The sequence below is a fragment of the Monopterus albus genome, unplaced genomic scaffold, assembly GCF_001952655.1.
Source record: "Monopterus albus unplaced genomic scaffold, M_albus_1.0 scaffold3.1, whole genome shotgun sequence".
Lineage (NCBI taxonomy): Eukaryota > Metazoa > Chordata > Actinopteri > Synbranchiformes > Synbranchidae > Monopterus > Monopterus albus.
The window spans coordinates 5,231,668-5,246,074 of record NW_018127883.1 but is presented as its reverse complement, the minus strand read 5'-3'; the positions used below and the strand labels follow the sequence as shown (position 1 = coordinate 5,246,074).

At 38.0% G+C, this 14,407-nt stretch overlaps 2 protein-coding genes across 2 annotated transcripts in view; one reads left to right on the top strand and one right to left on the bottom strand.

The window, feature by feature from the left end:
• tasp1 (taspase, threonine aspartase, 1) overlaps positions 1–8,760 on the bottom strand; it is a 33,639-nt gene extending 24,879 nt beyond the window's left edge. The window contains exon 1 of the mRNA XM_020600646.1: positions 8,485–8,760. The gene's annotated coding sequence lies outside the window, so the exon portion shown is untranslated. The remainder of the gene's footprint in view (positions 1–8,484) is intronic.
• The window catches only part of macrod2 (mono-ADP ribosylhydrolase 2), a 406,311-nt gene continuing 399,767 nt past the window's right edge, over positions 7,864–14,407 (top strand). Inside the window, exons 1-3 of the mRNA XM_020600667.1 lie at positions 7,864–8,242; positions 10,865–10,966; positions 12,155–12,268. Coding sequence (XP_020456323.1) covers positions 8,206–8,242; positions 10,865–10,966; positions 12,155–12,268 — 253 coding nt within the window. The 5' untranslated portion in view covers positions 7,864–8,205. The remainder of the gene's footprint in view (positions 8,243–10,864; positions 10,967–12,154; positions 12,269–14,407) is intronic.

The window sequence follows — 14,407 nt, the reverse complement described above, 5'->3', positions numbered from 1 at the left end:
TGCAATCTCTGTTCATCATGTTGGGGCTTATAGTTTAACCCCATTATTAGGCTGCTCAGTTATTTTGCATGAAAAATTTCATGTAAAGTACAGTAGCTCTCATATAAGCCTGCTGCTCAGACTTCACTACTGGGCCTGTCCCTCAGAATAAAAACATAAAAAAACGAAAAACAAAAACAAACCCTTTAATCTATAGATCAAAATATAGGCAGAGAGGAAAGAAATAGGTGACATGATAAAATGATTTTGTCAGATAGCCTATTTAGACATCTGATGTAATTTTAAGATTCTTCACATCTACATTGTTTCCTTGTGATACTTTAAGCAACCTGTTACATTTGGAAAATAGACTCGCATTGCTGATGTAAACTACATCTTCTTCTTCTTCTGGCTGTTCCCGTTAGGGGTCGCCACAGCAAATCATCTGTTTCTACCTAACTCTATCCTCGCATCCTCTGCTCTCACCCCAATTAACTTCATGTCCTCTTTTAGACTACATATAAAAACCATTTAGTCATTTCTACCATTTTAAGTAGGCTCCAGTATGACCAGTAGGATACAGTAGGCTTAATCTACTTGCTAGACAGTGATTAAACCTAACATCCTGTTACTGAAAGAGCTTTTCTGTCTCACATAACCTTTATTCACTCTTTGGGGTTTTGTATATATATATATTTTTTAAATGTTAACAATCCAGTACTTTTGTACCAGATTAAGTAAGGAACCAGTATAACCAGTAAAATCCTGTTTTTTATTGCCCAAAAAGTGATTACAGCTAATTCTCAACTTTAAATTAAATTTAAATTATAACTCTAAAGGGCCATTGGGGTTATACTTTTGTGGGTTATATTTTAAAGATTATCAATCATCCAACACCGCTGTACTTCTACAACTTCTGCTACATAGCGATGCTCCCTCTCCATGTATTAATCCTAACTGGAAATTTTGGGTGGTTCCTCTAAAAAAGCAATTTTAACAAGCATTACACACTAATGTTTTCCAAAAGTAATAATCTTTGTCAATACATCATCATGTATTCCACAACTAATGGATGACATTTGATTAAGTATTCTATAATCAAAGAAACACTTCTAAATCTGTCAGAAACAAGTAAAATGGAATGCAAAAAGTACAATATTGTTATGCTTTTGCATAAAGAAAACAGTTTGTTTTCACAGTATTCATGACAACAATACATATGATGTTCTTCTAGGGCAGAGAAATACTGTCTGAATGAAGAGAGGATCTTTCACTTTCATCGTCTATTTTACCTTCATGTTGAAATATTATTTATAACAGAAACTGTAATAAAAGGAAAGCTTTGCTATTCCAAATTTGAGGAACTATTAGTCTATACTTAAGGCCGTCCCTGGTAGGCTAGTGGTTAAGGCACAGCGCCATGGGTTCAAATCAGGGTTGCGTCAGGAAGGGCATCCGGCATAAAACACGTGCCAAATGTCAACATGAGAGTCGTCAGTGTGACAATGCGCTGTGGCGACCCCTAAACGGGAAAAGCCAAAAGTGACTTTCTTGCTTTCTTATACCACATTTAGAAATATTTGGCCTATAGACGGGAGGTTGAGCAGCTGGTCCTATGTTGCAACAACCTGGAGCTGAGCATGCTCAAAATAGTGGAGCTGACAGTGGACTTCAGTGGACTTCCAAGCCGTCACTCTGATGAACACTTAACCTAGGACAGTATGACTGGACAATAACCCTCAGTGCAATACCGGTAAACAGGTCCGTGGGCGCCAAGAAAACAGGGCACAAAGACAGTTTCTTCCCCCGAGCCGTCACTCTGATGAACACTTAACCTAGGACAGTATGACTGGACAATAACCCTCAGTGCAATACCGGTAAATATACACTGTACAGATTATACAGATCCGTACAGATCTCTATTTTTAAGGATAATAATAATAATAAGGATAATCACCTTTATTGGCCAAGTATGTTACACAAAAGGAATTTGTTCCTAATGAACATTCCTTTGCCTGTTTGCATTGTTTATTGCCTGTTCATACTGTTTATTTTGCATTGTTTATGGTTTATTTACACTGTTTATTTTGTTATACTACACAGCCTTATGTTGGTATATTGTTTACTTGCCCTTGCTGTTGCCTTGCATGGGGATATGTGCATGCACATTGAGAGCCGCTGTACCAGAGTCACATGCCTCGTGTCCAACGCACCTGGCCAATAAAGCTGATTCTGATTCTGATATTCCTACAAAATGCAATAAACTAATAGAAATCTATATTTTCAGCTCTTAACATCTTATCTTTTAAATTTAACACTAGACTTTATAGCTTTACTGATAAGTAGCAGGTGCTTTTATGTTTATTGTTCAAGGAAAAGTTGAATAGGAGGGCCACAACAAGCACATTCTTTAATCATAATATGTAGCATAATGTGCACTAGATCAAGTCAAGATGGACAAGTGCCACTGAGCAATTAATGGCAAGGGGGTGCATAGTGCTGAAGAGGGGCCAGCTAGGGGTGGATTTAATATTTGGTGCCTTCAGATCTCTGCAGAAACCTTTTCTTCTTGTTAATAGTGTGCAGAGGAAAATCACAAATACATGTTGTTATCTGTTATAACCACACAGTCTGTGGTCATGGTTCATTTGAGACCTTCTCCACTACTTCATTTAGGGACAAATTCAGATTTGCTCAGGCTATTTGTGTGCCAAATTGAGCTGTACTGTATCTACAAAACTGCACAACCACTAAACTCAAATACCTTCCCATTCTATTTGAGTACTGCATAACCTGATTTTTTTTTTTAGGATATCATGAAAAGGACATGTTTGTGTGCTATGCTGTGTTGTGTTGTGGTGTTACTGCATGGATAGGAGATCAGAATCCAAGATTTCTGTAGCACTGAGAATGAGCTATGTAGCTTCTGTGATAGTGTTTCTCCTCTGAAATTTCATCTCTCCTCAAATACTCTGCTCTGACACCTGACAGACCTGGTCTATACTCTTTTGGATGAGTAATGTTTTATTGTGACTATTTGGATAGTCAGAGGGAACATAGTAGTTTGACTTAGAATACTGCATTATACTCCACCTTTAATTTTATAAAGAAATTATTGTGCTGGAATTAAAAGAAAAGGCCAACATTGTATAAGCAGAATTATCCTGCAAAGAAAAATGGCTGGTGCATAGAAGACATAACAGTTTGGATCACTTTTCTGCATATGCTTTGAATGTCTGAGCACACTAAATCAATTCAACTTGAGTTCAGCCAGCGACCAGGCAGGAATTACTGCTGCTTTGAACGCCCAGAAAGCAGGCACGCTCTGGTGTGAAGAGACACCCTGGATGGGGGTTTTATTTAATAGAATAAAACTAACAAAGGGAACATTGCATCACATTTTGCCAAAGCTATAACCCACAGGAATCCAGCACAGGAAAAGAACACTAACAGTGATATGTTTTTTCAATCCACCCCCAAACCATTCTGAACATGTAGACTAAACTATAGTAAGTGCCACTCAGTTAACCATGATATTCACATCATTTATGGTTGAATTATAGGCAAGTGTGATCCACAACAAAAATACTCATAATCATATATGAACCAATGGACAAAGTGAGAAATAAGAAACAATTTCTAATTCTGAGATATCTGGCAGTAGCTGATACAATAAAAACACAAGGACAATGAACAAAATCTAAAGAAAATATAAATATTATTGTGGCAAAACAGACATAATAGTGAAAAATGATAAAAAAATATCATGATTATATATCTCTAAAATAAATTACCAACCACAGTAAACATACTGTTTACCTGATCATTTTTATATTGGAGCTTTTTTGTTGTTCAAAAATTAATAACACAAACTTTCCTTGGTCAGTGTTTTTCCAGATAAGTCAGAGCACAGTTGCTGTAGAACATCACGCCTGAAGCCTATTTTGTATCTCTGTAAAAGAGACATGAAGTAATTACAAAATATTGAATACTGTAACAGAAGCATAATAATTGCAGACAGATGTGTACTAGATTAAGTCTATGCATAAATAAGATAGTCTATACGTAGTAACTTCATGGGCAATTTTGGCTCTGTTTGATCATAACAGAAGGCCGCTGCTTACATCTGTGCAACAGATGAGCGTAATATATGACAGGACACAATGGAAGATATGGGCAGACAAATGTTTGATTGAAAAGGTTAAAAAGAACCCATACAAACCACAACACTATATAATGTTTTCATGTTCAGGGTAGGAATTGAATCAAAGACAGCACTAAGTGATTCTCTCCAGTGCTGCAGCAGAGCAGACCTGTTTCCCACTCTACTAACTGTACATTAGACCTACAGTGCAAAATGTCTTTACAAATTTATTTGAAAAATGGAGACATGTTTGCATTTGTGTTTATTTGGCTGAGAAATTGTTTTATTTCCTGGGAATCATCTTTGCAATTACTTCATGTGCTATAACATCCACTGTGTGTATGCACACTGTCAAACCTCATCTGAATCTTTCAGTAAGAGATGTGCTTTGTACTTCTTTTATTGTCACTGGGAAGATGTGAAATATTAAGCCAAAGGTAAATAACTGAAAAGCTGCACTGAAAGTGTCAAAGCCCAGCTGCACATACTGTAGGTGGCCAGTTTTTTGCTGGAGATCCCCAAAAAGTAGAAATATTTAGACTGGAGCTATGACTGTGAAACCACCAATGAATGTACAAACAAATGTGTTATGACTAAGATATAATCCATTCACATAAATTTACTAAACCAAATAGTCACTAAAACCCATCAAAGGACTTAGGGATGTTAACATAAAAACACATATAAACAACAATTGCCAGTAATTACAATTCCTCTAGCCTCTGGGTGTACTTTAAGTTAGGGATAATTTTGTGTATTTCTCTGAAGGTTATTGCCTTGGTTGCTGTAATTACGTTGCTATGATCATAAGTGGGATATGAAAAACACAAGTATCAAACCAGTAACAGATTAGACAATGCAATGATCTTGCTAGACTTGTAGGTATTGCTACGGGCATTATCTCTTTGTGCTGTAACCATGACAATAACAATTGCCTACGCAGTTTTACACAAATAGATCCTCCTCTGTTTGGAGTATACAGAATGGCCTGCAGAATCAACTATTCACTGGAAATAGCCAGCCAAGTGTGAACTTTTTTCTGCTCATGGGACATTATGTTGTCTGCTTCACACCCATTAAACAATGACTTAACCACAATGATCAAATAAATACAGCATCTAGCAAACACTAAATGAGCTACTGCATTTATTTATTTAACCTGCTAGTCAGGTTAAATCTGGTAGAGCTTCAAACAACCCTAACAGGTGCAACAATACTAAATGAATAGTAAGAGGAAAGTGAGGGAACTGTCACTGAATCCCATTGTACACAGAGGTCTAATCAGGCCACGTAAGTGAAAGCACCTGTGTAAGTAAAATATGTATGGGCTTTGAGTTCATAACTAAGACTACATTTGAGTGTAATTCAATGGATTATATTCATACAACAATATCAATAGTAGGCTCTATTATTGGTACCACATTAATTAAATTAATTTAAACAGAAATTTTCAGTTTTGCCATGTTTTTGTAAGCATATTAAAACTACATGATGTGTTAAATAAAAGGTCAGAGGTTAGGGCCACACATTTTTTGATTTAGTATCTTTCACCACTGCACTACAGCGGGGTAGAGGCTTGCTGACAAAAGATTTTTGAACCTGACTCATCTAGTTGAGGTCCAGTCTTCTTCTCAATATGCCTTTCTGTTATAGAAATATCAGACAAAGCATTTGAACATTTAGAACAAGTTTTCCTAAAAACAGCGATTCCTAGATGCCTAAGTAATACATTTAAATCTTAATATGGTTAGTTTTGAATCACAAGACACTTCTAAGATACTGCTGTTCATGTGATGCCAACTATGACTATTAGTTATGGTTAGTTATATTAGTTGTTAGATATTAGATTCTGAACAGAATGAATACAAATGTATACAGCTGTTTATAATACTGCAAGATCGACATCTAGTGGTATGGGTTGAGTAGTACAAAGGGAACACCACAAGGGCCACTTCACTCAGGTCACATCTTTGTTTAGATGTAAGACAGAAAGTAATACTTTGGAGTTTGTTATCCCCAGTGTGCATTATAGGCTCTGGGTATATGTGTATAATGACAATAGTGATCATTTCATGCATTCAAAATGAGTGAAGAAGTCCCATTGGGTCTTTAATTTGAGCAAGTATTGATTCAATGTTCTAGTAGTAACTCTATGTAACATAGTTGTAAACTAATTAAGATATTACAAAAGCAAATAAAAAATTTCTGTGCCAGAATTGAGAGCTTATTACTTTCTTCTCTTCTTTATTAATTTCCTGAAAAGAGCAGCAGATCAGTGAGCTAAAGGTCTTTAATTTCAGTTTAATATGAGATTTCTAGGGAAAACACTGAGTGAAATTTGCCACCATGTTCTTAAACAAAATTCTTTTTGCACTTTGTAAAATAGGTTTTAATATATTAAGCTCAAATGGAACAGGAACATAGCTTCCACACACACTGGTGATGTTATTAATGCATTTCTGCAAACATTTTCACTCAGTTGTAATGGCTAAACTGGAATAAACCTCACATTTAAAAATGTAGATCTGGATCAGATTACAGCTTGGATGAAAGATATTTTCCACTCTCAGATAATGTCAGCGGTTTTAGGAGCAGATGGGCCTGGACCAGAGCAGAGCTAACGCAACAGACGACAGACGGTGGTCTCTGGAACCAGCCTCTCACATATGACAGCCTGACTTACTGGTTTGATCTGGTAAATCCTGGGAGACAGTGTCCTCTATCATGAACAAGGGCAGGTTACCATGCATCTGTACCCACCTGGCCAAAAGTGTCATCAAAACTCTCCTCAATTTGGAAAGATCCAAACAATTACCCAACAATTATAAACCAGGGCCACAGCACAGCTGGTTGCAAGCATAAATTAACAAAAATTGGGACACAGCGTCCAACTAAATCTATCTTAGAGTCTCTCAGGGGCCCCCTCTGTTAAACTCCTAATGTTCACAGATGATGCTATGGTCATCAGTCTCATCCAAGACGATGAACAGTTGGCCTTGCGGTGTGGTTGCAACAGTCTGGAGCTGAACACACTTAAAACAGTGGAGATGACAGTGGACATGCTAACACATGAATGTGAGGATTCTTACAAAATGACACCTGATGTTCCTAATGTACATTCTTTTTCTTTTTTGGTTCTCTCAGCCTTATCTTGTTTACTCATTGCCTTATGAAAGAACATTGTATATACACATTAAGAGCCACTGCACCAGAGACAAATTCCTTGTGTGTCCAACACACCTAGTCAATAAAGCTGATTCTGATTCTGTAAACAATTGCAAGTTACTGTAAGTTGTTGTGATCAGTTAAAAGGTTTCTACTAGAGGCCAGTGTCTTTTTTTTGGTAAGGGTTTCTTTGTGATGGCAGTCCATTGCAAATTCATGGCCACTGTAGGTCCTTGGATTGTCATTCTAATTCTATTTTAACACATATGTTAAATGATAGGAATAATCACATCTCTGAGATTCAATGAAGTAAGCTATTATTATATTGGCCTACAGAACAAATATAAGCTACTACTGTTACATAGGCTATTATATCATTGTGCATCATTGCATCTTACACATTTCTCTGCAATGCAACATTTAACTCTTGTTAAACGCACTGCAACATATTGTTATAAAATGAATAAATAAAACAATTAAAACAGTTTTTTTTTTTTTGAGAACTTGCTCCTTTCAAAGTTTACCTAAGGTAACTCTGCTCTTTTCCTAGTGGCCCGGTGTTTCCAGCCTCCCACCTCACCTCACACGCCAGGAGGCTGGACCGCTAGAAACAACCAACTCTGCTTCCCCGATGCGGTGACCTTATCTGATTGACACGTATGCTGGAGCAATCGCACACGCACTTCCTTGTTTTTGACCACCAATCCATTGCCTTGAATTCGTACACATAATATAAGGCGCACTCATGGTAGGTTGAGCCGACTGAGGTCTATAGCAATTTGACAGCTTCACAGGTGAGACAACCGTCCAGAGGCTGTTTCACTTTATATTTCAGTTTTCCCGGAGCACTATTCACTGTGAGCCTGGGGTTCTCACAGTCAAAAAGCAACCATTCGAAATCTAATCATTCCGGCAGCATGAGCAAAAAGAAAAAGGACTGGAAGACTGAAAAAGGTAAGGCTTTTTGGTGGGGGAATGGGGCTATCATCATCTCCATGGCAGACAGCGTGAATCCTATCCATACCACAAGACTGACAGCCACTCTTTTAGCCTTGCCCGTTTTGCTATAATACTACATTCTATGCAGACTGGCGGGTTTGTTCATACGGCGACTGTAAAGATGTTACAAATGTTGCCACTCTGCCGTAATGTATGTTTGACATTCGCACCACAGCTTTTACTTTGTATCTCTTTACCTGCTTATTGGCTCACAATGTAGCTGCTCGCTGCCTTCCCCACCGAGTCTTCGTTTACTTGTTAGAGTAGCACCAACAAACATATCCTGCTTTCCAGCTGTGTGGTACACCAACAGTAGCTCTGTGGAACTAAATTATTTCTCTAGACAAACAGAAGTCACAACTGGTGGAAAACGAAAGTAACGTGGTTGTTCGTTAGAGGACTGAAGTGAGCGTTTCTCTGTTGCAAACACAGTGAAAGTTGGGATTAGTGTTAGAAATGAAACTTCCCTTTTCTGTCTCCAAGCGGGTGTGGTTTCAGACATGTGGAGTATTGACCTGTTGTACACAAAAGGAAAACCAAAGACCGCATTTGTTATGTTAGTCAATGTTTATTCATTGAAAGGACGCAGTAGAGCTTTTTCAGGGTAAACCTTTCCACTTGTCATAGTAGGTAGGCTAGCGCAGGTGGAATCAATCACATTAATTAGTGATGCGAATGCTGACTTTGTCAGAATCCCTGCTGTGAAAATGTGTTCAGTATCACTTTTGTTCTAGTAACTTGGTAAAAGAAGCGGTGCTGTACGTGATAAACTCATTATATGGTTGGCTGAAGCAGACAGACGCATTTCCAGCCCAGACCTCCATTTGGCCAAGATGTAGTTTCATTTACTAACTGATTGTGATCATTGAGTTTTTAATTAGAATTGTATGGTGGGCACCTTTTGGCTTATTCTTTGTCAAAATAAAACTCATTTTAAAATGGATAAAACATCCAGAATTTTACTATTTTGGAGACATTTCTTAAATTAAGTAAAGGAATGTGAAACGGGAATTTTAATAGTGTAAAAAAAAAAAGACTATAAATGGAGATGCATCTCCTTGCATTTTTTTTTATCTGAAATTGGTTCAGGGGGGTCTGTAGCATCAGAGTGACTGGTCTTCTTAACCCAGAACTCATCCAATGCAGCAAAATCAAATGGAACCGCATCAGTGATGCAGTGGCTCCCGTAACACATCCTTTTATGTAGACACTTGTATGTAATGAAGCACATTACGAGCCCATTCTGTTCTCATGACAACTAAACTAAGCTTTGGGACTCTTAATGATTAAAAGTTCAGCAGAGTGATGAAGCATTTTAGAGTAGTCCAGAAGGCTTTGAAACCACAAGTGTTTTTTTTGTTGTTGTTGTTTTTTTCCATTCATCCATGTAGTATAAAAGCAGCTTTGGAAATGTCAGAAGTGGACAAGAGGGAGAGGAACATGAGGGATGGAACAGATATCCCCCACAGCAGGATTACCATTAAGCCTGGCCTAATATGTGATGATGCCAAAAGATGACCCAACCTTCTGTTTCTTACCAAAATATTGTCAGTGCCCCCCTGCCTCAATAGGAAGTCTCATAACTCATAATTTCTTTAACAATAGTGCAGAGTTCCTACAATCTTTAAAGCCTAGTTTGTTGCAACATTCCATTGTAAAGATTATTTCCTTTTGTGTAGTGCCATCAGATGTAGTTTGCTTAAACTGTTACAGAAGTGATGTTTTAACTGAGCGAGGTCCATGATGGGTCCACTGAGGAATGTATGTGATGAAGGCTTCTCGGTGAAGAGCATAATTTGGATGAAGCTTGTTTTGCAGAGCATCCAAGTGCTATCTGGAGAAACGGTAGCAAGTTGAGGGTCTTTTATAGTCGGAGGAGATGAACAGGGGGACACGACTATAAAATTAAATGCAGTGCAGAGGTTAAGCAGCAGCTTACCAGCAACTATTAATGATACAATCACGTAAGACTGTAACGCTGTTGTTCAGAATGCAGTGCAGTTTAGGCATTATGGTGACATAGTGCAGTGGTTCTAAGCAAAGAGCCATGGAGACAAGTATGTGCACATTTTCATCCAAGCTAATCCACACAACAGCCTGTTTCACTGACACACCCACAACCCAAGAAGTGGAGCTAATGAGTGAAATCAGCTGGTGGTGAGGGGTCTGATTGCAACAAGAATCAGCATGGTTTAGGGTCTCTTTCTCATGGCTGAGAATGCGGTTGTAATAAGTGGTGAGACCACTATTCAATCACAGCACTTGTGTTTAAACATCTTGGATGGCAAGCAGCTACTCTACTGAAGTGTGTTTGAGCAAGACTCCGAGTCCCGGCCAGCTGCAGGGGTGCTCTCATATTGTTGACCCTGCAAATCAAAAGAGCATTTTAATACATGAAGCAGGATCACATTAATGATTACTGGGAGACAGTTTGGGGTGACATTAATTCTGTTAAAGGACGCAAAAAGGTTGACTGTTATGTTTGTTATTAACTGTCTGTGCCAGTGCCAAGTCTTTTTCTTATTTCTTGTTGTTGTTATTATTAAGGATAGTGTAACAGTGTTCTTTCTTCCACAGACAGACTGCTTCGTCTAAGCTCAGAGGAGAGACGCATGGAGTATCGTCGGCAGGATTACATATTTGTGAACAAGATTCCAACCTGGAGAGATGAAAGTAGATGTAAGGAATTGTCTTATTGTCTGAGATACTCAGTGTCCTTAGTTGGGTATGGCTGATAAACTGACACGTACAGTGTTTACACAGCCTAGCCAAAAATGATTTATTCAAGATATCTAGTTTTACATCTATCTTAAGTATTCGGCCAATTGTTGTGCATTTAGACATAACGGAACACCTTTCAGCCTGACAGTGACTTGAAGCATAGCTAAGATGATGCTGGAGTGGTTTCTGGACAAGTCTGACTGGGCTTGAGTGGCTCAGGCAAAGCCCAGGTTTAAACCCCATAGAACATCTGTAGAGACCCGGAGGTGGCACTTTATAGCTGCTTCCCATCTAATGTGATGGACCTTGAGAGAACCTAACAGGAAAATAAGATGGATTGCCCAAATCCAGGTGTACAAAGCTTGTAGAGATTTACCGAAGAAGACTCAGAGCTGCAATTGCTGCCAAATGGGCCTCTACAAAGTACTAAATTAAGGGTCTTATTATCTTTTTGTAAATAACAGATTTCAGTTTATTCTAAATAAATTGGAAAAATTTTCAAACATGCTGTCATTTTGTGATTATTAGAAGAAAATCAGCAAAGATCAGTTTTATCCATTTAAAATTTAATCGACAACACTACAAAGTATGCAAAAAGTGAAGGGGACTGAAAACTTTCCAAAGCTATGTGCATGCATCTCTGGCTTTAAAAATAAACCCATTTGGTATAACATTAAAGTTGCTAATAGAGATGCAATAATTGAAAGACTGATTATACGTAAATGTAGTTGGCTTAACATGTAATAGTAGTACTCTGTGCTGCAGGCAGGTCATACATTAAAAAGTATCAGAACTGTACAATATGTGAGAGCTCTAACAAACGTAGTATTTGATGATCCTTGCTATTCGTCTGACTGAACAAGAGGGTTAAACCAACACAGACTACAGCTGATGTCCTGAAGAGAGGTAGAATGTAAGGTTGTTTAGGAACACTTGATAATGAGCACGCATCCTGTTTTTGCCTATATTCTCTATGATCATCATCATATGCAAGTGAAGTTTCTTTTCAGTCACATTTGAGAATATAAACCTGCTTTGTCTATTCAAAGAACAGCCAGTGCATGTGCTTATTCAGTGACACTTCTATATGTTGGTGCTCGTTCTTGAATGAATGCAACAAGTTGAGGTTGTCTTATTTTATTTCAGCAAATGACAAAGAAGAAGGGGAACACATGCCCACTGGTGAAGGACTGAGTGATAAAGTATCTCTGTACAAAGGCGATATTACGGTCTTGGAGGTGGATGCCATAGTCAATGCTGGTAAGGATTGATGCTTGAAGGCAGCTATTAAATTGTCCATGGTTGCCCTCTACTGTTAAGAGTCAGAAAATGCTGCCTCTTGAAGAACTGCACAACTGTGTGGTTGGAAAAACATGTTAAAGTGGACATGTGCTCTTGTCCATTTGATTTACCCATAGGCTGAAATTCAGTAAATGTAGCGATTAAGTTGTGAAGCGGTTTTACTTGCGTTTTAAAGTTGCTTGTAATTCCAGCTGGAATACCCTGTGCCAGTTAAGCACAAGGTGATGACTGAATCAATTTGGCTAACAGTCCTGTTCAACCACATTGATGGCAATGTGGTGTGTACATTCTGTAATGATTAGTGGTTACACATCCAATGCTGCTGCTGCTGCTGTGGAATCCTTGATAAAGATCTCTTCTGTGAAGTTAAAAAGAGGATGTTGAAACGGAGAGGAATAGCAGAAATGCCCTTTTCAGAGATTTGTGCTACTGTTATGTAATTTTCTGCAGTCTGCTCACAACCTACACACACAGTCAGAGGTGTTAAAAAAATCGCTTTACCTGTTGCTTCTGCAGCTGATACTCAGGATCATTTTGTGGCTACTGTGTAGAGTTGATAGCCCCACATCATTGCTGTATAGCAGCTGTATTAACATGATTTGCAACTACGCTTTATAAATTTCTTTCCTCATGGAGCATTTGCTAATGTACATACAGTGCATACATTATTCTACTATGCAGTGTGCATCTTGTGTGAAATAATGCGCTATATTTTATGCAGGGTTAATAAATGTGAAAACCAGGTGACTCTGGATAATGCTAATGAATTTAATCTAATATGTAAATAATCATCCTGCTCAAGGGGAGACCTAACATTCTAAATCATCATTTCATCATGCAATACACAAAGATGCCACCTAAATGTCATGGCAATTGTAAACATTTCATCTTTGTATAAACACAGTACATTTTGTGGTTATTATACAATTACAGTAGTTTGTTTCTCAGTTCCGTGATAAGTGCTACATGCCTGAATTGCATTGCCATTTAAGTGCAAGTCAGAATTTGTATTTCTAATGAAAGTCAATGAGACGACATACTGGTGTCATAGCAGGCTATGCATTTCTGTTATAGTACAGACTGACAGGCATGAAACCCTCTTTGATTCCACATTTCTCATGTTATTATAGAATCTTCTTTACATTTTATATAAATTCAAGTGACCAGTGTTTCTATTAACTGACTAGAGACATGGCATATGAGAGAAAACGAGGTTTAGGAGGAACATTGCAGGATTTTGTTTTAAACTGTTGAATACTATTGTAGCAAGGCAGGCACTTTTTTGCAGCAGTTAATGCTCCCAGACATCCAGGCCCTGATTGAGCTACATGTTGGCCAGGAGGCAATTCGTTCTGTTTAGCAGGCTGTCAGAGGGTCTGAAAGGTTGAAAGAATTGCTGAAGCCTATAATTTTCAGAATGCCTCAGCAGTTGGCCCACTGCTACTCTAATCATGCTGCAGAACCACTTGGACTCATAGGAGCATATACTGTGGTGCTGGACTTGGCTGTCCAGTTTGGTTTACCATCTATGAAGGCTCTGTTCAGTACTAGTATGTTGTGAATGTAATTTTCAATGTTAATGAATCAATTTTGTGAATGTAATTTTCAATGTTAATGAATTTTTTTAGGTCATTGATGACAAAAGACTATGATTTTACAGTATGATGCAGTTACTGTATATACATTATGGTTACAGATTATGTATTAGTTGAAGAAGCAGAGCATGCTCTGACTACAGTGGATCTTGTCCAAAATTTAGTGAGTAACAGTTCTGAGCTGCATGTGAACAAATGCAGTGGATGTTGTACAGTTTAAGATTTTGTTTTTTTTTTTGATAGTTTGTTCAACTTCTTTCATCTATTCACTGCTTCTAATCTCTAGCCTGCAATACTTCCATCTTCTAATGCTGCTGTTTTTATTTAGGGTTGGCACTAGTGGACTGCTGTGTATGAAGTATGGGACTTGAGCATCGTGGTAATATTAGTCTAAAGCTGAAACTGTCAATGTGTTTTCTCATGAGTCAGATGGGTGCAGGGATACTAATTATGTAAAATGAAGGTTGGTGGGCAAAATTTATGGAAACTCTTTTACACTCTT